The sequence below is a fragment of the Protopterus annectens genome, chromosome 3.part1, assembly GCF_019279795.1.
Source record: "Protopterus annectens isolate FY-2018-M chromosome 3.part1, PAN1.0, whole genome shotgun sequence".
Taxonomy (NCBI): domain Eukaryota; kingdom Metazoa; phylum Chordata; order Ceratodontiformes; family Protopteridae; genus Protopterus; species Protopterus annectens.
Window position 1 is genome coordinate 1,504,446,037 of NC_056732.1, and position 27,680 is coordinate 1,504,473,716.

The 27,680-nt window shown below is 42.9% G+C and overlaps 1 protein-coding gene across 2 annotated transcripts in view; it reads right to left on the bottom strand.

Annotated features, from left to right (window-relative positions):
- The window catches only part of TTC19 (tetratricopeptide repeat domain 19), a 700,715-nt gene that overhangs the window by 320,589 nt on the left and 352,446 nt on the right, over positions 1-27,680 (bottom strand). For both annotated transcript variants that reach the window (XM_044067578.1, XM_044067577.1), the window contains one exon: positions 7,299-7,337. In XM_044067578.1, the coding sequence (XP_043923513.1) occupies positions 7,299-7,337 (39 nt within the window). The remainder of the gene's footprint in view (positions 1-7,298; positions 7,338-27,680) is intronic.

The window sequence follows — 27,680 nt, forward strand, 5'->3', positions numbered from 1 at the left end:
CGTCGTGATCAGGGCCTAGGCAAGGAATGCAGTAAGAGTGAAAGTCCTTATGGGGTATTTGCTTCCCACAAGAAATACAATTATTAACTTTTACTGACATCGGTCTGGAGCAAGAAAAAGTTTCCCCAACGGGTTACTTAGCTTTATTGAAGACTTCGGTTCTGAAATTAAATTTTGAAAATCTCAGGAGTCGGCCAACCGGCATTTGCGAACTGCTTTTGCATCTGGCACCATGTGGCAAGAAAGACTGGAGAAAATGGCATCGGTTGCAACTTTTATACCTCTGGCGCACTGACGTCAGGGAAGAGGTGACGGCAACCGACGCCGGACCAAGACTTTGGAACTCGGGCCGACTGCGGGTCGCCTACCAGCAGGATAACCCAAGTGTAATGACTGCAACAGTGAAACACGATGAACATCCCAAAGACGTGGAGAAATTAACCCAACTGAGACCCTATACCTTCAAGGGGAGAAACTTCAGTTTTGATTGTAAGGAGTCCTACAGTAGATCTTTACAGTCAGTCAGGCAAGGGAGTTTCAGGAACGACATAAAGTAAAAGAGGTAGTGAAGCAGTGGGTACTGAAGTATTTGCAGCAGGTAAGAGAAAAAGCAACATGAAAAAGAAGTGGGAAAGTTACAAAAGCTTAGAAAGTTATAGGTAAGAGGGAGGGATAGATAAGAAGATGAGGAAGCCCAAATGAAGGAACTTAAAAAAGCATTGAAGAAGGCAAAAAAAGAGTATTTTAGACCAAAGAAAGTTAGGGGAACTATATGCATCTAACACCCCTAAGGCGATTATGTCACTAGATTCTCACCAATGGCAGCAGAAAGTTGACAGAGAAGTGTTTGAATTAGTAGAAATTAGAGCTGGGGATAGGGTGACAGCATAAAGAGAAATACTGAAGGTCTTTTGGTGTTATTATGAACTGCTTTACAAAAGAGAGCTAAAATAATGGAGCATGAGTGATGGAATATATGACTATTTACAAAGGATCCAGATGCCTACAATATCTATGCATAGCAAGGAGAGATTGACGGCAGAGATAACAGAACAGGAAGGAAGGAAGATGAGGCAGCAAAAAGATAGCAAATCTCCAGGCTCAGACAGGATACTAACTGAGGAATGGAGACTGGTTGATGAGAGAATAGTGAATCTCTGGACACATCTTTTCAATAGGGTACTTACAACTAGGCAAGTGCCACAAATGAAAAAAAAAAAAAAAGACTGAAAATGACGATACCAAAGGAAGGTCAAGACCCCAGATTAGCAAGCTCATATTACAATCTTATATCATGATTATGAGGCATTTATGAGTACACTGGCAAGAATGATGACTCCTGTAGTGGTTGATTTAATTGACACAGATCAGTATGGTTTTATACCTGAATGGAGAACATGTTACAACATCATTCACACTTTAACTATTCAGAATGCAACTATTGAGAAAAAGGTTATTTTTTCATTAGACTATGAAAAATCATTTTATAGGCTAGATTGGCAAAACCTATTTATGCTCCAGGAGCACATGTGTTTCCCACGCCCCTTCATAGAATTATTAAAGAGGCTCTATTAGGGTGTACAGGCAAATGTGAAGATGGAAGGGGATCTTTCACAGGATTTTAGCCTCGTTAGGAGTACTAGGCAAAGATGCCTTCTCTGACCCTTTTATTCACCCATTATCTACGACTATTAGCAATAATGTTGCAGCAACAAGAATTAAGTGGTTGCAAGTGGGGAGATATGGAATTATGTGCTAAATTTATGCATGACATAATTCTCACCTTGACATGTCCTCAGATTAATGTCAAAAAACTTTTTGGGGTTCTCTGAGATTTTGGGGAGACTTCAGAGTAGAAAATAAAGAAAAAAAAACAAAGCGTTAGGGATGAATGTAGCAGGTAAGCGATAACTATGGAATGAGATTTCACAGTCATGAGAACGTGACTATAAAATATTTAGTTGTCTGGTTGAAGCAAAGTTATGAGGAATCTCTAAAGTTGTCTTTTTGAACTTCATTCAGAGGAAACTTATGAAATGGAAGAATTTCAATTTGGATTTAGATTAAAAGACTGCAGATTTTGCAACTGCATAGTGTGCAATATAAATATTATACTTGGGACAAGCCTTTTGCTCCTCACCGGGTAAGGCATTTATCAAAAAATGAAGACGTGGAGATGAAATTTCCAATGGGCAGAAGAAAGGCCCCTGGTGAAATGGGATGGAGTAATACCTGCAAAACAATAGGGGGACTTGGCAATACCAGTAATAAAGAGGTAGATTAATGCTCTACACTTGAGTACCATGGCCAGATATTATGACCAGAAATACTCCTCCAAATGGAAACAAATGCTTCAGACAATGGATTCCTGGTTACGGCAAATGGACTGGTCTGAAGCAATATAAGGAATTTCAACAGAAGAAAGAAAACTTCCTAGGTCAAGCTAAATTTGCAAGGAAGTAAGTCAGATTTTTCAGTATAAAGAGGTAAAAAACTGGAGTCAAGAGTTGCTTCCCATAGGCTTTAAAACAGAAGAATGAAGAATGACAATGGCAAGCCAGAACTGGCAACAACATCAAATAAAGGTAAAATTCTGGGAGCAGTTGGTGGCAGGTGAGAGAGTCTTAAGGTAGGACGATGTATAGGAGTAATTTCAGGTACATCATAGACTTTCTCTATATAATTTATCCTCACAGATAACTACTGCAACTGAAATGGACACAATTAACTAAGGAAATGTATCAAAGTTAGTTATCTGGAAAACTAAGCAATGGAAGGCAGGAAGGGTAGAGAGAGTAATAATAGCAAAACTGTACAGACTAATGTGGGAAGAAAGAAAAGAAGAGATAAAGAATCGATTGTGGGGAATGTTAATACAACAAGAATTAACAGAAGCTGATTGGCAAGTGGTGTGTTTATTATCAGGTAAAGCAATAAGATCAAGGAAATTTCATATTTTTGCTTGGAAGTGTTGGCATAAATATTTTGTACACCACCAAAGCTTTCTAAAATGCTCCCTTTACTGAGGAGAGCTAATGGAGATCTGACAAAGGAGGCAGGATACACACTTTCTGGGCTTGTGAAATCCTAAAAAGATTTAGGAAGGACTAGGATAAAATGATCAAAGGGATAGGTTGCCCAGAGACCTCCTTAACTATGACATGCTTCCTCCTAGGATATGAAGGAAGGGCAGGTTTGAAAGAAAATGTTAGAGAAATGGTATGATTAATATTCTTAGCTGCCAAGAAAACTACAACTAGAAAAAGGAAAATAAAGAACAACCCACAGCAGGGGAAGTGAAATACTTAGTAGATAAAATTAGTTAAAAAGAAAGGAGAACAGTGTGGAAGGGGAAGCAAACTGGCTACTGTTGGAGGCCCTGGGTTTGCTTTTTGGGGGTGGCATAAAAAGATTGGTTGTTTAACTCAGGAGGTTCTCACACAGTGGAGAGCTCTCGCCCTGTGTTCACGGATGCACTGTATTGTATATAATATACACATTTCACTTCTTTTCTTTCTTTTTATTTTATTGTTTTCTTCACCTCTTACTTCTTGCGGTCAGGGCTTAGCTTTCAGAATTGAGATATTTCATACAAGGATGAGTTACAGTTTACTAAAAATCAGTGCTTATTAGAATTTCTTGATCTAACCAGTAATGGCTATAGAAACCTGTGAGTAATGTGTTCATAATAGAAGATTCAGCACCTGGTGAAAGGGGAATGCAGATACTCAGAAGGAGTATGCTGTATTCTCCAATGATGCATGATGCTACTAGTCAAAACATATTTACTAAATATATTAAAGAAGAGTACTTTATTTGCTGTTTATAGGAAGTTCAGAATAGCAAGAAATGATGTATGCTATTGGTCCAGAAATTCAAAAATGAATGAAATAGACTGGTTAAATACAGTATTACAGTGTATCAGAATAAGCTAAGAATATATTGGGGAAAAACAAAAAAAAGTGTGCAAGAGAACACAATATAATGCTGAGCTAAAGGTAGAATAGCAAACTGATGGTGGTGTAGTTTTTCATATTTAGAAGAACTACACAAAGAAGACTACATATAATTGTGTATTGGAACATTTCAGCTATAATCATTAGCTTGGCAAGAGTTAAAGAACATTAATTTAAACTTAAGTCTTTATGGACAGTTTCAGTCCAACAAAGCCAAATGCCACTATCACTGTGGGTTACCTTAAACCTCCTGTAATACAGGTCCATGGGATATATGCAAATGACCCATTAGGGAATGGACATTCAGAAGCCATACAGCTTTAACACTCCATGTCTATATGGGGTAATTTACATATCTCCCATGGGTCTCTATTACAGGAGGTTTAAGGTATCATACAGTGAAAACTCTAGTTTAGCTAGGTTTTTCTTATAGTTTTTTACTAATTGGTTTGTCTGTGTGACCTTTTTACTTTTTGGTTTAGTTGTGATATTGTTGCGGACACCTTAATGGTTATGGACATCAGCTGGATTTAAACACCCTGTGTTTGTAAAGTATATAAAACAACCTACTTATGCTGTACTGATGAGGTTATAGAAAGGCTGAAACATGCATGTCCACAGGTACTGATATTTGGGTTTGTTGGCCTAAAGCTGTCCATAAAGATTTAGAAAGTCATGGACATTCAGTAGCCATATCCCTAAGGGGTCATTTCCATATATCCCATGGGACTCTATTACAAAAGGTTTAAGGTATCACACAGTGAAAACTGTAGCTTGGCTAGGTTTTTCTTACAGTATACACAAACACACACACACACACACACACACAAAAACACACACATACACACACACCAAACACATACAGATTGAAAAGTTGAAATATCAAATTGCAAGTGATCGAACTAATCAAAAAATGGCCAACTGAAAAACACAAAAAAGTAAAATATGTTAACCCCCACACCCCCTGCGAATGATCTACAACAACTACAGTGGGAAAAGGGCAGATACTACGAACCCCACTGTACTGCAATCTCACACAGAAAAAAGTGTGAATGTGTGATAAGCTGATTTTTGATCAGCTATATCGTTTTTTTTTTCCTGGTCAACAAACTGAACTTTCAACTACTTGTAAGCAAACTACATCTTAGCACAAGAAATCTGGACAAAGCTTAAAATAATGGGGGTGGGGGTGGGGGGGCAATGGTCCAAAAATAGGGACAGACTTTAAACATTGCTCTTTTAAACTTAGAAGATTGCTAGAATAACAGGATTTGTGTTGGCAAGCAACTTTTGAAATAGGTAAAATGGACAGAAACAACTACATACTGGTAATGGTGGTCCATTTCTTGGAATAAAAAATACTTTTGGTTACTATGGATGCCTTTTCAAAATGGATGAATCAGTACCGTACAACACTGTCAACTTTGGGCACAGTTGTTGAAAGAGTAAAGACAAATTTTGGCATTTAATGAACACCAGAAGAAGTATCAGAAATAATGGTATCAGGCAATGCAGCATCTTTTACATGAGAGAAATATGCAAAATTCACAAGAAGACTGCTTCTTCTCCTTATCCTTCAATGAATGGATTAGCAGAATGAGATTTATTGATATTTATTTATTGACATTTGACTACGGGAAAAGTCCAACTAGGTAGGTGCATATTTTCAGCAGAGGCCCAGGGAGAAAAACTCCGAAGTATTGCAAACATTTTAAGAACAATAATTTTACAATCTTCAAAAATAATACAAAAACATCTACAGTTATATAAACTATCAAAGAATACATAAAAAATGATGATGGCTTTCTTGAATCCAGTTTTATCATGAGTAGCTATAGTTTATCTAACTACCAAATTGAACTGAAATCAACTTTTGTCATCTGAAGAAATGCTAGAAGAAAACTGAAATCTACACAAGACCTCCTATATCCTTATTTCACAAGGAAAGCCCATGAAGAACAAATCACACAAAAGTGATGCAATAAAACTATATGTTTTGAGATAAATGAATTGATACAATATTTTGGTCCAGGGGAAAGACAAACTATTGAAAGAAGATTGGGTTTATCTTCTCCTGAGGCTTATACTACTGAAACTGGTAATGGAAGGATTATGACAATACAACTTCATCTATCAAGAAAATAGGGACTTGTTATTTTTGATGGGATCAGACATGGCACAACCCTAGCTGAATTCATGATTACACAGAAATTAAGTATTATGCCTTTACTGTGAGATCCACCACAGACCCAAGAAGAATGTTTTTGGTGGTGTTTTGTGTACCTGTGAACAAAACATTCTACATAAGAATGTCACACAGGTTAACCAGTATGCAATGGTCTTGCTTCTTAACTTGAAGGGTAGAGGTCTATCAAAAGCAGAAGACTACCCGAATGCCTCAAAGGCTAAGCAGTGATTTCCTAAGCTAGACTTAAGTACTGTACATCTGTAAAACAATCCCAGTGCTGCTACTCAATCTGGCACCCCTCAAACTGAGGAGCAAAAAAACAGTTATTTCACCATTCTCAGATAGAGCTCCTAATCTCAGGAGAAAGCCATTCACATTTCTGTGCCTCTCACCTCTAAGCTGATGAGAGAGCAAAAAAGGTTCCTTCTCACAAAAAAATGGAATTTTCTACTTTCTTCTTTTAATAACTGTAGCAAGTCGCTTCCTACAACTTGTATTACACACTAAGTGCTGAAACAAGGGTATTAGTAAATTAATCTCCATACTACCATTCAGAAATGCTGGTAAAGAAATAAATGCTGATACTGCCCTACTGCAAATTGTGTTCCCTAGCACCTTGCACCTGGAGCAGCTTTCCCCTTCAGCCCACCCTAGCTATGCTTCTGAATATAATATTCTAAAGCTAAGAAAGATAGGTAGGAATGAAGCAATGTGTAATATAAGTACTGCTCCTTTAAGCCAATTTTCCTTTTCTCTACCTTCTTACAAGACATTTATAAATCAAGAATTAATTTTAGCTGGTCTGAATTTGCTTTTGGAAGCTGCTGGAAGGTGAACTGACTCCCGGGTGCAAGATGAACTGCACAAATACTGTTGCTGTTTAAAATTAAAATCTTTTATTCATCTTTTGTCATTATCAGTGTTTCCTGGGACTGTACAAATAGAAGATATCACACTACTGAAGCTAACATAAATTTACATGAGAAAATGAATGACTATTCACTTCTTCCATATAATATATATATATATGTGTGTGTGTGTGTGTGTGTATAAACACACACACACACCTATGCGCAGTTGTGTAGCTGTTTCTAATTAATAGTAAAGTTTTATATTACCAATACACAAGAAGTATTACAAATATGCATACTCACGTTGCTCAGCTGTCCTCGCAGGAAAGCTAGGTTAGCCATCTGAAAAAAAAAAGTTTAATCAGATTAAATTTTTCGACATGACATGCTTAGCAGAATAAAAAGTAACATAACATTCTGTCACTCAAAATGACAGAAATCTACAGTATATTTTGTGCACCTATACATATATAATATGGCATACTGCTATCTAGGTTTTGAGTACTGACTAGTATTCTAGCTTTTAATAAATGCCAGAAAACTGAACAAATTTTAGTCTCATGCTGGGAATAGTATAATACAATATATATCTATGTTAAAGATGGGTATTAAATGAATATCATAGTGCTGGAAAGTGCTTTCAAACTATTCATTGTAATAATATTCTGTCCACTTCACCATTTAGGACATAAAAGATATATTCTTCTAGATGACCATCCTTAAATGAAAATGTGTTGGTTATATCTTTGCCACTAATCACAACTGAGCCCTGTAAAATCCATGTTCAAGTATATTCATGCACCCTTGCCAGCAGATGCTATGAAGGAAAATGTATGCAATATAAGCATGCTCATCCAGAGTCTGTTTATTCCCATGACACTCATAACTGCCTTCCTACAAACCAATAAATGACAATGAAGATCCGGGATTTACCTAATTAAACAAGTATAACAGTATATACCAGCCCGTTTTATAGGGAACCCCAGACAGCTGTGTTTGATGGAACAGACATTTATCCACACAGCTGGAAGAAGGCTAGGTTTTCTTGACCCATCACATAGGATTTTCTTATACAACAACTGATATTTTAAGAACATATTTATATCCAGTGACAAGTACCCTCCCTGATGGGTGTCTGGGTGGGCTGAACCTCAAATAATTTCCATCTGGGTGGAAGAAGATGAATGATCACACTAGCATAAAACTCAGACAGCTGATCCTTGGAATAATGATGATTTATTAACTGTAGCCTGACTTCAAGGGTTGTAGTTGAGAGAATAATGCTTGCTGAAGATGTGCATCAAAGACCAGCTGGCTGCAAAATAGAATCTGTAATGGGGATTCTCCTGATGCAAGCAATAGAGGTAGCCAGTTCTTTGGTGAAGTGAGTTTTAATTGCAGCGTTAAACAAGAGGCACCTAGGTGTCTCATCATCATCAGCCCTCATTTTTCCCATTTTCTACATGGGGATGGGGTATCAAATCAACTGTTACTCTCTCTCTTAATTCAGTGCTACTCTCCTACCATATTAAACAGTCATGCCTGACTGTTAAAGGTCTTTTCTAACAAAATCCATCCATCTATTGGCTGTATGTCCTCATTTTCTCTTGCCTTCTTCCTGTCTCTTCCAAATCTTTTTTGTCAATTTGTCTTCTGCTTACTTCCACATGTGACCAAACCACACTAATCTGTTCTTGTTGACCTTTTCTGCAATTAGGGCTACTTTGCCTCAAACAGACAGGAACATCCTTGACTTGGACAAGGTTGGATCAGGACAGTCTCAAGACTGAAACCATCCTCTTTTTGGCCATCAAGGGATTATAACAATAAGTTCTGACCTTTCATCTCTACACATTATGGTGAAGTATGGAATCAGCAGGACATGCATGAATGCACACAGGAATTTCCCTTGCCATGGAAGACAGAACATGACAAGCTCTACTTCACTTCCTCCTGGCCAGCTAAATCAAGAAGAAAATGGGGAGATCAGCATACTCCTTAGTGGCAACAAGGTCAATTTCTATAGTGCTACACTTCCAAAGACTAGCCACACACAGGTTCTTAATCCACAGCTACAGCAGAAAATTGCAAGAGGTAATTAAACGGTCTGCCAGTGAGCTGACTTCCCTGGTACTCAAACTACTGAAACAGTAATGTTCTGTGTATGGCTAACTGCCAGATGAGCACTGCTTTCCTGCAAAAGGCATAAGCCTCGTCACCCCCCCCCCCTTGCTTGTTAAGCACACTATAAAGGACTGGCTATATGACTGGAGGAGCATAGCCCAGATGCAGTTCTTCTCCATGGTCTTCAGGTTCAGAAGAATCACCCTCAGCTCCAAGCAGTTGATGCAGAGCTCCCTACTCCAGGAACAGCCACACTCCATGCACTATGTGATAGCCTGGGTAAACTTTTGTCCCACAAGAGAAGTATTCAACATCTAAACTTGTAATGGTTTTGGCTGCAGAAAAGGAAAGTCCATCTGAAGGTTAATGACAACTGTCCACCACTCCAGAAGGCACAGCTGAAGGTATCCAACACCAGAAAAATACAGTTGTGTACACTTACCATAAATGTAGAAGTTCGAGATGTTCATCACTGTAGGGTTCTTCCTGCCGGCAGGCAGCCGTTGGTCGGCCAGAATCCCAAAGTCTGGGTCCGGCGTCGGCTGTTCAGTCATCCTCCCTGACGTCAGAGCACCAGGGGTACAAAGCTCCCAACTGATGCCATGTTCTCCAGTTTTTCTTGCCCCAGATGTCAGGTGCCCAAAAGTAAAGGCTAAAAGTAAGGTACAACAAAACCCCATACCCTGTAGAAAATACACCTCAGAAGAAGGGTGAAGCAGGGAACCACACTAATGAGAGAATAAGAGGGGACAGGGGGGTGGGTAACCCAGACTGCAACAGTGAAGACACTCGAACATCTACATTTATGGTAAGTGTACACAACTGTACTATGTTCATCGTGTTTCACTGCTGCAGTCATCACTGTAGGGTTGAATCCCAAAGCTGAGATAAAGGGTGGAGGTTATTGAGTAGAAGGGGCGGCTAGTAGGCCTTGCAAGACTGCAGAAGCAAAGCCTGCCCTGGACTTAGAATAAAGAGGTAGATTATAGTGCTTAGAGAAAGTATGCACTGAACTCCAAGTTGCAGCTTCCAAAATATCTTTGGTAGGTACTCCCCTGGGAAAAGCAGCATAAGTAGCAGCAGCTCTGGTGGAGTGAGTCCTGATTTTTCCTGGGATTTGCTTTCCATGATGAGAGTAACAAAATCTGATTCCATGAGCAATATATTTAGAAATGGTCTGTTTTGAAATAGCCTTGCCTTGGGAATTTGCTGCATAAGAAACAAACAGTTGTTCTGTTTTTCTGATATCCTTGGTTCTGTCCAGGTAAAAACAAAGCTGCCTGTGCATGTCCAAAGAATGCAAGATCCTCTCCCCCTTATTTTGTGGATTGGGGAAAAAAGTTGGCAGGTGAATAGTTTGGTTTAAAGCCACTTTAGAAACCACTTTAGGCATGAAAGTAGGATTAGTCCTTAAAGAAACCCTGTCTTGATGAAAAATAATGTAAGGTTCCACAGCCATGAGTGCTTGTAACTCCGAGACTCTCCTGGCTGAAGTCAAAGCCAGTAGGATAGTGGTCTTCCATGATAAATGCTTTATATCAGATGTGGCAGCAGGCTCAAAAGGAGGCAGAGTAAGTTTTTCCAGAACATAGTTGAGGTCCCAGGCAGGTATGGGTGGTGTCCTAGGGGGCCTTAAATTCTTTGGTCCTCTGAGATATTGTTTCAGAAGTGGATGTGAAAAAATTGGAGGATCTGTATTGTAATGTGCAGAGATAGCTGAGGCATGTATTTTTATGGAGGAAAAGGATAAACCCTTATGTAACATGTCTGTCAGGTAATGTAAAATCAATGGAATATTAGGAATGAGAGGATCTGAATCCTGAGCATGCATCCAGGTGCAAAATCGTTTCCATTTACCTTCATAGGATTTTCTAGTGCTAGGCCGTCTGGCTTCTAAGATGACATCCATGACCTGTTTGGAAAGGGTAGGATTAATCATAGACCCGGAATACGCCAGGCTGCCAGGCTGAGAGTTTTGATATGAGAGTGCAGAACCTGGCCCTGGTGTTGGGACAAAAGATTTGGAATCTGAAGTAGAATCCAAGAAGGCTCCTGGGATAGATTCATCAGTGTTGAGTACCAAAATTGTCAAGGCCAATTTGGGGCCAGTAAAATCATCTTGGGTTTGTCCTGTTTTATCTTTAGTAACACCCGTGGAAGAAGAGGTAGAGGAGGAAAGGCATACCCCGAGAGGTTCCTCCAACTGAATGAGAGAGCATCCACTTTCCATGCTAGTTTGTGATATGTCCTTGTGCAAAAAGTCTGCAACTGGTAGTTGAGGGGAGATGCAAATAGATCTATGCCCGGGCAGCCCCAGGCTTGTGTAATCATCAGGAATATTTGGGTGTCTAGCATCCACTCGTGTGGGTCTGACAGGTTCCTGCTCAAGTTGTCTGCCAGAATATTTTGTTTCCCTGTCAGGAACTGAGCTTGTAGGTCCACTTTGCAAGCTAGTGCTGTGTTCCACAGAGTCATGGCTAGTCTGCAAAGGGGGTAGGAGTGTGAACCCCCTTGCTTGTTTATGTACCACATAACTATGGTGTTGTCTGTCCGTATCAGTAGTTGCCCTGGCTGTAGAAGATCCCTGAAAGCTAAGAGGGCATTCTGCACAGCTAGCATCTCTTTTAAATTGATATGTAGGTGCTTCTGATCCTCTGTCCAAAAACCTTGCAGGCCTTTCCCCTGCAAGTGGGCTCCCCATGCGTAATCCGAGGCATCCGTGGTTAACACTTGGTAGGCTGGAGGCAGACTGAAGGCTTTCCCTTTGTTTTGTAGACATGCCATGGCCCACCAATGGAATTCCTTTTGCAGGCAAGGCAAGACAGCAATCTGTGTGTCTAGACTGTGACAATGCTGGGACCATACGCTTTTTAGGTACCATTGTATCTTTCTCATATGCAGTCTTGCATATGGTATGAGAAGGATGCAGGAGGCCATGTAACTCAAAGCCTACAGGAATTTCCTTGCAGTTAGCTGAGACATTAACACCAGGGTTTTGAAAGTTGAAGCCAGCTGAAGTTGTTTTTCGGATGTCAGGAATGCCATCTGGGTTGTTGTGTTTAAAAGAGCACCCAGAAAAGTTATCTGTTGTGTGGGTGTCAAATTTGACTTTTTTATGTTCACAGTGAAGGTACTTGAGTAATTATGAACAAATTCCAGGTGCTGGAGTAAGACATCCTTGCTGTCTGCTTGAACAAGGCAGTCGTCCAGATAAGGGTAAATTTGAATTCCCTTGAGTCTGCAGTAAGCTACTACTGGTGCCAGGCACTTGGTGAAGACCCTGGGCGCAGTAGACAAGCCAAAGGGCAGCGCAGAGAATTGGTAATGTTTCGAGCCTTCCTTGAACCTGAGGTATCTTCTGCACTCCTGTCTGATAGGAATGTGTAGGTAACCCTCCTTTAAATCCAATGTCACTATCCATGCATTTTTGCTCAACATTGGCAAGAGCTGCTGCAGAATAAGCATCTTGAACTTTGGTATCTCCAGGAAAGTATTTAAGACTGACAGATCCAGGATGGGTCTCCAAGAATTTTGTTTTCTGGGAACTAGAAAGAGTCTTGATTAAAAGCCTTGCCCCATCTCTGATTGTGGAACTAGTTCTATGGCCCTCATAGCCATGAGGGAACCCACCTGGTTTAATGCCTCTGCCCATTGGTGTTTTGGTGCATCTGGCCATCCGTTTGGTCTTGGCAAGGAATGAAAGTGGAATTTGTAACCTCTTGAAACTACATCCAGAACCCACTTGTCTTGGGTTATGTAAGTCCAATTTTGGTGAAAAAGAGAGTTTTCCTCCTAGAGGGGCTTCCAGGAGAGAGGTTCCTGGAGCCATGCGGGGGAGTCATCGAGCCTGTTTCCTATAAGATTGAGGTCTGTCCTCTCCACCCCTGGGGGTGGAAGCACTCCACTGTCTAGGTCTAAAAGAGGTTTGTGCTTGGGCCCTCCCTCTGGGGCGCCTATATCTACCCCTCTGAGGCCTGTCCGAGCTGGGAAAGGACCAATTTTTAGTTGGCCAATTTCTGCTAAATCTTGGGGGCTGAACTTGTAAGAAATCCTTAACCATTTGCATGGATTTTGCCTTATCCTCCATTTTCTTTATGACCTCTTCAGCCTTAGACCCAAACAAAACATTATGTTGAACAGGAGCATCCAGTAACTTTGCTTTCACTTGATCAGGCAAATTTTGTTCCTTTATCCAAGCATGCCTTCTAATGACCATGCCAGTGGCAGCCGCCCTGCATGAGGCCACCAAAGCATCAAAACCACAATGTAAGTTATGTTTCCCCACCTGCTCAGTAGCATGCATCAAATCGTGTAATTCCTTATTATCTGCACATGCAGAAATGGTACCTAGCTTTTGTTTCATAACAGACAGAAGAAATTGCTGATATTTTAGCATATGAAATTGACAATTTAAAGCCCTAGCGGATAAAGTAGCAGAAGTGTACACTTTTTTGCCCCATCTCTCCAAAGCTCTAGAATCCTTATCTGACAGAATAGGGTTCTTAGCAGTGGCAGCCTTAACACCCTTAGAACCCTGAGAAATGGTTTCTGGATCAGCAGTAGGATTTTTATAAAGAAACTGGTGGGAGTCAGGGACTCTGTAATATCTATCAGGCTTTGCAGGGGCTGGAGGAAAGGAGTCAGGAGTTAAATTAGCCTCAGAAAACACATCATCCACAATATCCAAAATAGGAGGAATAGCCAGGGGTCTGTGTTGGGGAAGAAGAAGGAAATCCCTAAGCCTTCTCTTAGATTCAGAATACTCCTGTCCTTCCCACTGAAAATGTTCCCTCATGTCATGTAAAGTTTCCCCAAAAGAAAAATCCTCAGGGGGAGAAGCTGAAGGGAATGGATTCCTCAGCATCAGAATCCTCATAAGGAGGGAAAGTATAATCCTGTTCAGAGGAAGACACTGAAGAAATAGATGCCTAATCAGAGGATTCATAATCGAATTCTTGTCTTGGCCTTTTGTCTGGAGGGGGATGTGAACCCCTAATCATAGTTAGTAAGTCCTCCGCCATTTTAAGCATTTGTTTTTGTGATTTAGGTCCAGGATCAGAGGAGGCCTGGGCTTGAGTCTTTGTTTTTGAAGGAGCTTTGCCTTTATCTGAAGCTGCGTAGGCCTGAAAACCCCCTCGGAAGCCGGTACCTGCACAGCGGCTCCAGACCCATCCGAAGGAGCATTGTCCGAAGGTCCTGCACCTGGAGTACTCAAAGGCCTAGTTGGCTCCTCATGGGAGTCCATTTCGGCAAGTGGTTCTGTAGTGGCCGACGACAGAGGCTGCGAAAGCGCCTCACTGACGATGGCTGAACCTGCAGCTGGCTCTGCTTGTAAACTGTCATCTGATTTGGACCTCGGAGGCCTGTCCTTATCCTTGCACCTTTTGTGAACTCCGGTAGTCGGAAGCATGTCCGACAACATATTGTAATTAAATCACCTGCCAAAGTAGTGAAAAGCAAAATGGTATCTCCGCTTAATAGTACGTTGATTAAATCTAGCACAAAACCAACAACTAGCTACGTCGTGGTCAGGGCCTAGACAAGGAATACAGTAAGAGTGGAAATCCTTATGAGGTATTTGCTTCCCACAAGAAATACAATTATTAACTTTTTCTGACGTCAGACTGGAGCAAGAAAAAAGTTTCCCCAATGGGGTACTTAGCTTTGAGAAGAAGAAGAAAGTCTTCAGAATGAAGCACCAAAAATATCAGGAGTCAGCCGACCGGCACTTGCGAACTGCTTCCACCGCACGGCAAGAAAGACTGGAGAACATGGCGTTGGCTGGGAGCTTTGTACCCCTGGCGCTCTGACGTCAGGGAGACTGAACAGCCGAAGCCGGACCCAGACTTTGGGATTCTGGCCAACCGAGGGCTGCGTGCTGGCAGGAAGAACCCTACAGTGATGAATGCAACAGTGAAACACGATGAACATCATGAAAATAAATATGTGTCTCTGAAGCCACCAACACCTCATAGTTACACAGCTGCTCTCCCAGGCATGGAAATGGTGCCACAAAGACTGTGACAGACATCATAACCAGAAGGTATAGCAGAGTTCTAGTCCAGATCCATGTTGTGCCTTCATTCAGTCAGCATAGGCCATGACCTCTTGGGAAGAAATGATAGACAATGATGAGTGGCAAACTCCATGTCATTAAATATCTTCTGAGAAGAAATAAGAGAGGACATCCATTTTATTTATGGTTAATTCCTATGACTATAAGCAAGGAAGCACACATAACAAGTCCTCCTAGACTGCAATGACCAACAGATCTTTCTCTTGCAAGGCTTCAGTCATCCTAAACTTCACTCTGGTGAAGACTCCTGGCACTGGGGAAGTCCAGATGGCAGCATTTTGTATAGTAAGTGATATTCATCCAGAGTAAATTAGGGAAAACTCTTGTGTAGACTACAAATGCTGATGTACTAAAAGGCATCCATAATGTCCAGCAATCTCATGTAGATTAGTCTACAGCAAAAGAATAATCCCATGAGGTGTGACCCTCTAGAACCAGACATACTGACTATACTGGCTGAAGTCACTGAGAATGTGAAAAGAATGAAAATTGTCCTTTTTGGGTCTAGAAAGAATTAAGGGTAAAACTCAATACCCTTTTTAAAACTGGACAGCACCTATAGCCTTTCTGAGCATCAGAATATAGACATGTCCAAAGATCTCTTCTGAAACAGACTGACCTATCAATGAAGCTCTTTTTGGGAAGTACTGGTAAGCTCCAGAATGTGTCCAAGACAGGCCATGCCTATAACCCACTAATACTTTGCGATGCTTCTGCAAATTTGGGTGAACTTAGAGAACCACCCTGCCATGTATACTGTGGTGGATTGGACAGCCCTATCTAAAATATCAGTACAATAAAAATACAGTGGGAAATATGGCACTCCGCCATACAGGCTGTATATAGACCCTCATAAAGATCCTCCTTGAGCCCAGACTCAGAAAGGTCCTGAAGCATATCCAGATTTTTTTATTTAGTAAATAAGCATAGAATTTGGATGAATGAAATGAGAAGTTGAATGGCCTCATCTGCACTGTGGCAGAGGAGTACACACTCTTTCTTCACCTGTTCAAAGCTATATTCAAACTTTTCTACAGTGGTGACATCAGCCTCCTGGGAGAGGACCAGACCTATTTCAGAAGAAGTGTATATACATCTATAATTGAGTACTTTCAGCACTAACCATTCAGTGTTAATTTGATGTGGGATCACACATAATCATGTAAAAGGTTAGTAAGTAATAATCATGTGCATTTGACTGCAAATCAGCAGTACAGGAATAACCTTGTTATATCAGTTTTGTGTGTGTGTGTGTGTGTGCGCGGGCATGCGCTGTGTATGAGAGAGCTGGTGGAGTTGATATACTTCAGTACAGTACAGCATACGCAATTTTTTTTGCACAGGAAGATCAAAATACTCCTATGATATCTAAGATAGATTCAAGGACTTGTCTGTGGTTTCAGGGAGGCCCTTTAAGTCTCAGACCCTATTATCTATCAGCAAAGTGACAAAATACTTTAGTCAAAGTGACCCATGTTCCATAGAAGAGATCACATAGGAGTCAGTATTAAAGATGCTCCCTGGGATTCATGAAGCTTGCGCCAGGCGCAGGCGTAGCGTAGGCGGTATAACGCCAAATATGTCCGCCGAGCGATTCAGGTACGATCCAATTCCATGTGCACTACCGGCATATGCCAGATCTGCGCAGCCCTCAGCTTAGGTATGCTAATCACCCCATGCGCAGTGCCGCACCATGCAAATGAAGGTACATAGCGATACATGAAGTGGTGCAGGCGTAGCGTAAGCCCACAGAAATGTAAACCAAAAAAACACGGTTTACATTTTTCCAAACAGAGCATCGGAGCTATGAAAGCAGACCAGACTCATGTATTACAAAGTTAACATATGCCAATGGCTAAATATACAGCCAATGGCATAAGAAAAGATGCAGAACACCTAAAAAAACAACATTTAATGTCATGTCCACAGTAACGCAAAGTACAACAGCAGGGCATGTGTGCACAAACGGGAACACAAAGAAAATATATACAAATGTCATAAAAATCGCAATGTAATACAAATCAGGATTTCACCATAATACTCAATGGTATGCATGGTACACCACAACCAAGCTGCAAGGGTTGCTAAGGGTCTGTGACAGTGTTTGGCGTGGTAACTATGAATTAGTAGTCAATGCCATGCAAATGAGGCAGGTAATACTGAATCGCAAACGTCCTGCTGGATTAAGGATGTACCATACGGAGCAGCGTTACAACACCGAGGAGTGGCTCAGAGGTATACATGACATCAGCAGTGGGGTGTGCCACCGTAGCTGTAAGCACATTGGAGCAATGCAAATCTGGCCTGGCCGTTGCTAAGCAAAGCCGCAGGACAGGGGTGGGGAGGTAGGTATAGCATCCTATAGCTGAGAGCACATATGGTGCCCGAAAGCACATGTGTGTGGGGATGAAAATGTGCCCGAAACCCGGTAAGTGGATGCATGCGCCGCACACCATAGCACAAACAGGAAGGTCAGGGGAAGAAAATAAGGAAATGCCGCAGTAGGGTAACTGGAGTACAACTGAGCAATTAACACCTATTAACTCACAGCGGGCAATTGATGGCAGCTGACAAGTCTGCTCGCAGAAACATGCAAAACAGGATAGGGGAGGTGTCGGATTGCAAAGAAAGGAGAACTGTCATAGCAGAGCAAAGCAAACCTGAAATAGACCGGCAATAGAACACATTATGCAAGATAAGCCAGGTCTAGGAAAGTACAAATGAAAGCAGGCTGCTGGATGCATGCCAGAAAATGGTAGGTGAAATGTGAAGAAATGTAAAGGGAGGGGCAAGAGGTAATCCACGGCAGCCAAATGTAATTCAACACCAAAGGCACCACAATAGTAGTTCCTGTCGTAAAACACATAAGATGCCCTGTAGCTACGATCGTACATACACACCCTATGACATCATCGGTATTCACAGCACAATAGTATAAAGTGTCAAAGCACCCCACACACACCTGTGCATTCCCAAACACTGCACCATAGGTGTAAACATACGGGGAACTTTTAAAATGTGCATGTTGGGAGCTGCCATAGCTGTGATTCATCACCATGTGTTAGAGACTGACGGTGTTGTTGAGGACGATGCTGACAACCACCGCAGGCCCCGGAGGAGGAGAAGAGTGTTCAGACCAAGGGTAACCTACCAGGGGCTAGATGATCTGGAGATAGTAGAGAGTTACAGGGTAGACAGGGACATCTTACAGCAAATAGTTGAGCTGTGCCGGCCACGCCCGAGATCCAGAAACAACAGAGGGGGACCCATCCCAGTGGACACGAAGGTATGTGTAAGCTTGCGAATACTAGCCACAGGTACCTTTCAAAGGCCAACTGGAGATATAATGGGGATCTCACAGGCATCAGCATCCAGTTCCACCAGTTCCTGGATGCCATGTTACCACATGCCAATGAGCATATATACTTCCCTCGAACTCAGGAGGAGTTGGCCAGCAATATGCGTCACTTCCACCATGTGGCACACTACCCGGAGGTACTGGGTGCGATAGACTGCACGCACATACATATCAAGTCACCACCCGGTGAGCATGGTAGGCGCTACATAAACCGCAAGGGATTATCTCCATCAACTGCCAGGTCATGTGCAATGCCCAGGGCATTATCATGGATGTTTGTGCTGGCAGCCCTGGAAGCTACCATAACTCCCATATCTGGCATGCCTCACAGCTGTATCAGGTATTTGTCAGGGGGACATCCCACATGGCCACCTTGTGGGGGATGCTGGCTATGCACTGGAGCCGTGGATGATGACTCCCATCAGAAATGCACACACACCCATGCATGAACGCCATAATGAGGCACATGCACAAACCAGAATCATCATAGAGCGTGTGTTCGGGATGCTGAAATCACGGTTCCGTTGCTTGGACATATCTGGTGGAGCCTTGCAGTACTCTCCAGGCACGTGTGCCCACATCTTCATAGTATGTGCCATGCTACATAATATGATCCTGCGGAAACAGCTGCAGCAGGGACAAAATGGTGAAGGCCCTCATAGCCCACCGCAATTGCCAAGGCCATCACAGGCACAGAGGGATTCAGACCACAAACACCCTGTGCCAGCCCCAGTAGGCAGACAGAGGCGTGCCCAATATGCCTATGCCTTGGCAAAGAGGGAACGTATAGCACATACTCTGACAGTGTAGGCCCTTATGGACTGACACACCTCTCCACCTGCACACACAGTAAAATGGATGGCACACACACACGACCACCTGTAAATTGTAATGTATAAGTGGGCTACTGTGTGAATCCTACACAGGCAGTCCTCAACCATTGTACACACAACAGCTATTGGAACAAGGAATGTCAACACCTGAACAGTACATGCACCTATCAGCATATGTTGGTACTGTGTGTATAGGTTCCCAGGTACATCGGTAGGTACACGCCCGATTGTCAGAGGCCATACACCAATCGAGGCAAACAGTGTCTGCTGTTGCCACAACATCGAGTAACCAACTGTCGCTCAGTGGAGCAGAGGCAATTGCGGGATCCCATGTGTGTAATCACTGTTCCCCACACACTCTGCATGGATTCCCTGGTGCGTTAATGAGGGGCTCCACATAATGTAATCATGGATTTCGTGTCAAGGCATGGGGTGTACCCATGACAGGTATCTGTCACCCCAGCATGCTCTACCTACGGTCGTTTGAAGGTGTAGCACATTATAGTGTTTGGCTCACTGTGATATACATACCCAATGCTGGAGCACATCCATTACACATCACATGGACATACTATTAATAGGACTCATCCATATGTAAATTAACTGAGTTACCCATGTGATTGCAGTATGGAGTAACAGCCGTAGTATAGTCCACATATAAAATGCCATAACACGTGTACAAATCCCAGATGCCCAAGTGGTAAATGCAGTGACCGTCATGCATGTTCCCGGTCCCATGTCCTGCAAGGAATGTAATGTAATCCTGAAGGCACGAATAATGCATGTCGGATGCAGGTCAGCAGATCATGTTTAGCACACGTTAGCGGGAATATGTATTGCCCAGTGCTGGTAAGCATCGTTTAAATATGACTATATGGATATGCGAGAAACAGGGCTAAGCTTCTCTGAATATCGCGCAGCTCACGGTCAATAATGTCCAGAACAGGTGAAACCAGCATTATTCACCCCTGTACTAATAGTGCCTGCTCTGAAGGGTAAAACAACCACTGCCAGGAGTAGAACACGCAATCATGTACACAATCACCTAACACTATGGTAGCCAAGATATACCTACGGCAGGTGTGTAATGTGACAGGTTCAAACACAAACATGTGGAGTCCAGGAAACAGTATACACCAACAAGTACACAATGAAAGGTGTATTCTGCCTGTCACTCTCTCTGTCAGAGATATATATATATATATATATATATATATATATATATATATATATATATATATATATATAATACAGATAGAAAGGGTGATAGAGAGATATATGTTGACATATACGGATTCACCAATATCTGCAAATATATAGATAGGTCAATGACATGTACACAACCATGGAGGTACAAATAAATAAGATACTGCCAACTATGGAATGTGTCACATACCGACACGCGTAACCACGAGGCTGAAAGACCGAAAGAACACAGTACCGGAACACTAGAACTGCGAGTAATATTATCACGATATGAAGGGACATTTAGTTACCGCTGCCGGTGTTGCGGTCCACATAGGTACTGTGTACAACTGTGTTCGTGACTGCCGTAGTCTGTGTATGTGTGTGTGTGTGTGTGTGTGTGTTGAGGGTGCCGTGTGCATTTCCACGTGACTGTAATGTGTGTGTGTGTGTCTGTTAGTGCTAACTCGGAGGTAGATCATTATGGTAGGTGTGGTTATAGCTAGCCGTAGGCATACGGTTACCACCTGTCCCACATTAGGAGGGACAGCCCCTCCCTGGGCAGTTGTGTCCTGACATAAAACATTAAAAAGGGCAAATGTCCGAGATTGTAGGACACAATTATGTCCCATATATTATGTAATAGTTGCATTAAATAGTTATGCCTGTATGTAAGAAATGTAAATGATACATTAAATATGATAAGTAGCCAAAGTCCTACAAGAATAAGTATGTATTCAGGATAAAAGTATGTGCTATCCTGTGCACTGACCGTGGGTATGTGTCGGCCTGTAAATACCGATGTGTCCCGCAAATGTCCCACTATGGCCATTTGAAAAGGTGGCAATTCATGCCAAAGAGGTTCAGTTACCAACACAACTGCAAGGAGTGCAAATATCTGGGACAGAAATACATGGGACAGCTGTCATTTAGTAACGTTCCTTTACATATCGCTGTATTTCCGGAGGTATTGAAGTATCAACCTCACCTGCATACTATATAGAAACCAATTAACAACGTCCCAATGTATATGCCCGTAACAAAAGTCTACTAACTGATAGGTCTTTAATTAGGGAAGGAGCCCACACACATATATGGAATATGTAGAAATGCAAACCCCACAAACCTGTATATGCTACGTACACCCACCTACATCCCCCACACACGAAGCTATAGCAATACAGACTGTAATAACAGCACAAACATCCACTCACTCAATTACATCTGCAGAAGCGTTAACATACCTTGTGAGAGACACATTTTTAAAGGTGCCATGTGAAATCGTAGCCATTGTATAATGGAACAGACGGCGATGTTACAGGTTTTATTTGCAATAGTCCCTTATCAGACGGTTGAGATGACAGGTACACTCACATGTAGAACCACATACTCTAGACGTCACACACAATCCACGGGGGACATGAATCCAAAATATCCGTGTCTCTACACATAGCAGTTGCAATTACACACAACAAAACACATACAGGTCTCCCCGAAGGTAGGGCAAATGGGCAATGCCCAAGTGGAGAATTCAATTACTGTTGCCACGTAATTGGCGAATGGAGTAGCTGCACAGCTGATGTGCATGTAATAATTTACTCAGGAACAACAACTGGCAGCAGGAAACCACATTTTACAGGTATCGTCGTATATAAGGATGACTTGCCAGACATTCAAATGGTATGCTCATACTATAGAACTGTTTAAATAGTGTAAGAGAGATCGTTACGAAAGTTTGGAACGCTAACAAGTTATGTAGAACACTCAGCATGTTAGTGTATGTATAGCCTGTTTTGTATTTAATTAAAAGTGTCCGCAATGCATAAAATGGGAAAAGGTATTATGTAGTGATGTCTTGCTGAGCATAGTAACGCTTGTAGAAATTGTGTGTCCTGCAGTGGGCCACAAGGTAAACATCACAGACACCACAAGGGATGCTACATGAGGGCTTTAAACAGAACAATTCCATACCACCCGCCTTCAGTGGTAGGGTATGTCCAACATTGCCATAGCAGGGGATAGTATATGATGATATACTGTCACAGTTGGCATGTGTATGGGCATATAACGACAATGACATGCGTAAGGTGGTCCTGCTGTGCAAGTATGCTTTGCATTATGGGATAATATGTAAAATATGTGTAATGTACAGTATTGTAGGTAGATATGTCAGATATTCTACACAGCATAACAGTCATATCATGCATACCAAAGGTATCGTCTATTGGCATGTACAATATACAATAACAGGAGACATATGGTTTGTAGTCACGGGACACTGTAACAGCATAATAGCTAATCGAAATGGAAGAGCTACTCAATTAACTATGCACAAAGGACATGTAATAGCTTCACAGGTTCATAGCGGGGTACTATGCTGTCTGGCAAGTCTATGTGTAAGCCCAACTACAGTGTTTACACCAGCAGCACCTCTCTGGGGCAGTGTCCTGTCTGTAAACAGCAGAGCCATGTGTTACCTGCACCTCTGCACAGTACAGCCACTGCAGTGATCCCTGGCGTACATGTGTGTCTCCCATCCACCAAGTGAGGTATCACATGAACAGTGCTACTGTGTATCCCTGCGTGATGTACATAGGAATCATGTTCCAAAGCATGGTGAGTGTCTGGTTTGGGAATGTAACCCTCAAGCACATCTCACTCATCGTTACGTGTGTGCACATATCCATGAGCATGTTGCTCTCAGTGGCTTTTGCTTATGTCGCTTATGTGGAGTATATCCATGAATATTGTTGTGGACATGGGCCCTGTATGTTCAGCAGAGGTCACCCCTGAGTATGCAGTATGCAAATGTGTACAGTCGTGGTGTCCGTAGTTCTGCCGCATACGTCAACCTTCGGAGCTCAATAATCCTCATGGCATGTTAATGTTGTGGTATGTAAAGCCGCAGCTGTTCTGTAAGGTACACCCTAAACGGGGTGTTGTACCCTTGAATGTGTGTATACGTCAGGAGTTCAGAGGTACAATGGGTGCCTATGTTCCAGCTACAAACCCAGTACAGATAAAGATGGCCACGTAGAAGGATATCCACGCCATATTGGCAATATGGTTATCAAAGGAGTGGGTGCTACATACGTATGTACTACGATCACGTACAATGTGACATGTATGTAGGGGACTACCACCTATGTGATAGTCAGTGGGTGACTGGTGTAATGCAAAGGGGATGTTCATGCACCTTGTGTCATGCAGCTTGAGGCCATAATATTGATATCAGGTATCCGTCACAGTGACACCCTTATGGAGGGAGTCAGTATCAGCTGGTGGATCAATCATGGCGCTTTGTATGCAGTTGTCTGGAAAGCTAGTCAGGGAAAGTCCCTCTTTGCTAGCCTGTACCTCAGGGAAGCACATACTGAACATGAGGGGCCCTATGACTGAGGACTGTGGTATGCCAAGTGTAACTGAAATACAGTAGTTACTATGGTATGCTACCCTCATTGTGTGGGTCCTGTCCGTGAGCCACTTTGCATAACATCCTGAGACATAGGGGTCGATGTGCAGGTGGATGTGTATGTTGTCAATACCAGAATGGAGAACGGTGCTGAAAGCCAATGAGAGGACAATGGAGGCTGTGTGGACCCCCTTACCGTCATCAACTACCCTGGTAACTGTATCAAAGGAGTCCACCAGGTGTAGGAGCCATGCTCTAGCCCTAACAAGACCAACCTGGGTGGCATCAAAGGACTGGAGCCCACCAATGTCTCTGTGAATGACTTCCATTATGATGTGCCCCACAGCCTTGCAGAACAGTCCAGTCAGGCATATAGGGCAATAGTCCCTCTGGTTCATTGTGGCGCCACCTGTTGCTGTGTGCCATTCAGGGGCCACAATGTCTGATACAAGGCTATTACTGAATCTGGTGGCCAAGTGGGGAGACATGTCGTTCAGAGGTTTGTGTAAATCACAGCCTGGGATGTTGGACGGTCACATGGAGTCAGTGTTCCAGGCCTTAGAGAGTGCAGGTTAGTACTGTGTAGTTGTGACCGCAGGGACACCGCAATGTTCCTGCAAGGATTGTGGCCCTGTAGAGAGTGAGAGGGTGCAATGTTAGCATTGAACCCATCCGCCAGGATGTTGCCAACATCACTCGGTTCTGTAATGTTCCTGAGTAACTGTCGTATGTCAGAGCAGATGTGAGTATTGCCATTGTCTACTGACATACCTCCATAATGCCTTGTGGTACACCCTGGAATGTGTCGCAGTAATGTTTACATAGCTAGGTTCAGAGTATGTGATAAGGGATCCCATAGCCGTACTGCGGCTGACCAGTGAGCTACCCCACCCATGGTATTGTACTCCACTTTGCAACAGCCTCCACCTTTTGTTGTACATTATGTCCATGGAACTGGACCCCCAGAGCGGCGTCCGTTATCTGGTGGGTACCATCATGGCTCTGTTTAGAATAGCATGATCCATACAGTCGTGTAAGTGCTAATGAAGTGCACTGGGGTATGTTTCAGCATTTGTATGTGCATTGTCCATCTACACGGGTGTCATGACGTTTACTACTGCTGTCATAAGACATCTGTAGTAGGTGTTGTAGTAATCTTGTACTGTGTATGCCGTGAAGGGTGTGGTGCCAGGATGTGGATAACAAGGGTGATTAGCATATGTTCGGAAACCACCAACGAGGGGATAACCCCAGGTGTGGAACACCAGTCACATGTTGGTAGTGTCCATGTCTAGGATATTGTTGGTCTTGGAGGTGGTGTGTATGGGTTGATCCAGCCGAGTGGAGGTTATGAATCCCGGACAGCGTTGGCCTAATGTGTCGGTACGTGAGTGGCTATCCCAGTTAAGTGTGGGGTAGTGTCAGTCTCACATCAGTAGTACCTGTCTGAACCCGACTGTCCAGTACAACAAGAAATGAGGGCTGGTAACCATGGGGTATGTTGTTGAATCCGTAGCATGTTACAATGTGTATAGCAGTTCTGGCCACAGTTAGTTGCACGTGGATCACCTCTGATGCATTGTGCTAAGTAACTAGCCAGTAGGTGTGTACAACATAGTGGAATATGGGAACAACTCAGCCGTGGGTGTTCCGGTCCAGGTTACATGACTGAAAGGTGTGGTCTGAGTATAACCTGTCAGTGCAGGTGTGCTCTGTGGAGCCTAGAGGCAGGTCCCAGTCACTGCAGAGATATTGAAGTGGTCCATTACAAGGAGTGCCTTGCCTGCGTGCGTCAGAGATGAAGATGTCAAGCATCGAGTCACATGACCCCATGTTTTGCTTGCCTGTTCCCATTCTAGTGGTGAATGTTATTGGAAACTGTGCAAGACAGGCAGTATAGGAGCAGCAAGAGCCTTACATGTTATCTGTACTCCCAGGGCTAATAAGTGCAGGTCATCTGTGCCAAAGCATCGTGTTTTGTTGACCATGTCAGTCAAAGCGGACAGATACTGGATGCCTGTGGAATGACAGCAGAAGGATAGGCAACTGTTGAAGTGAAACAGTCAGTCGTTGTACAGTGGTATCAAGTCCGGATGAATGCACAATGCTCCCCAGGGCTTGGCCGATACCTTCAGGGCTACAAGACCGGTGAGCTATTGCATGTCCCTGCACATGTAGTCTGTGAAGCTGCATCTCAGGGCAGTCACACTAACATGGAGAATGACAGTCAAATTGTACCTGGTGAGGTGTGGCATGGGTGCATGGGTTATGCTGCAGAACCAGTTACCCAACAGCTAGATGTAAGCGACTATCGCCTTGTGTAGCCTGCTGAGTGGGACATCAGTGTGACCTCCTACAGAGTCACCTATGACTGGTGTGTTGTCTATGTTATAACACACTACTGGCTGTATGTGATGGGCACACATGAGTCTGTGGGCTATAAGTTATTGTTGTTGTGTTTGGTGATGGGGGCTGCCTTTGGTGCCTACACAGAGTATGGAGAGGTTCTGCAAAAGTTGTACTCATACTATGTGTGGCCTGTGGTGGTGGAGATCTTGTGAGACTATGTGATGAGTGGGGTGTGTTGCAAATGTTACACGTCCCCACATGACTGTCAGGTTCAGTCTGGGTTGATGAGAGCATTACCCCCAGCATGGCTACATATGTGCATCTCCCACAGGCTGTAGTGTCGTATGTTGGGAGGTAAGCATTGACTGTGTACATGAGACAATTGCTCTATTGCCACATGTACACCATATTCATCATATAGACAGGCAATAGCACTGGTACGTGACAGTTGGACATGCCTGTATATTCAACCATGTCTCACAAGATATGTGAGTTATGTGTGTACAACAGCTGCTGTACTGTAAGCAAGCTGGAAATGTAAGGACAGACAGTGTACTTGTGAGAAATGGTTTGGAATGGGTGCTATATTAATTAGTAGCTCATGAAGTGCTCACAAGTTCTGAACAAGTGCTGAGCATGAAAATGCAATACAGATAGGGTGCTGGATAATATCAACCCACAAGTGGTGACGACAGTCATAATTGGAGGCACTGCACTATTACCCTGCTGAGTATGGTCTGCAAGTCCATGAACTGTTATCAAAGTAGATGTTAGCAGTACAGACGTAGATGACAGTACGGATGTTTGACTACATGTACCTTCGTATGTCACAGGAGTGTTCTACCAGTGGCCTGTTGACAGAATCAACACTACAAAAGGTGTCAGAATGACATGTGCATATCACACCAGTGGCAGCTACAGTAAAACAGGGCTAATGTGTTGTACTCCCCCCTCATTGTAGCCCATACCACACAGACAAATGTGAAGCATCTGTGTATGTAAGGATGTGAATGGCCATGACCTATGAGCAATAGCTGTCTCAGTGTTGTGGACAACATACAGAATGGGCTTTGTGGGTGAGGTGTGCGACATATGTGCACAATCTGACAGATGATATTAGCATTGTCACCGCTAGGTGAATATCCCTGTACCCATTAACTACCACCTAGGCTGCGGTCAACATTATGGACACTGTGTAAGGGATGGTGCTGTGCAGTTCACCTCCCAGAGTTGGTGACGTCTCCAGGCCTATTAGGTAGTCATACGAGGCACCCATGTCATGACAGGGTGCCATCCATGAGCATGGAGATCATTGGACAGGCATACTCAGCACTCGGGTGACCAATAT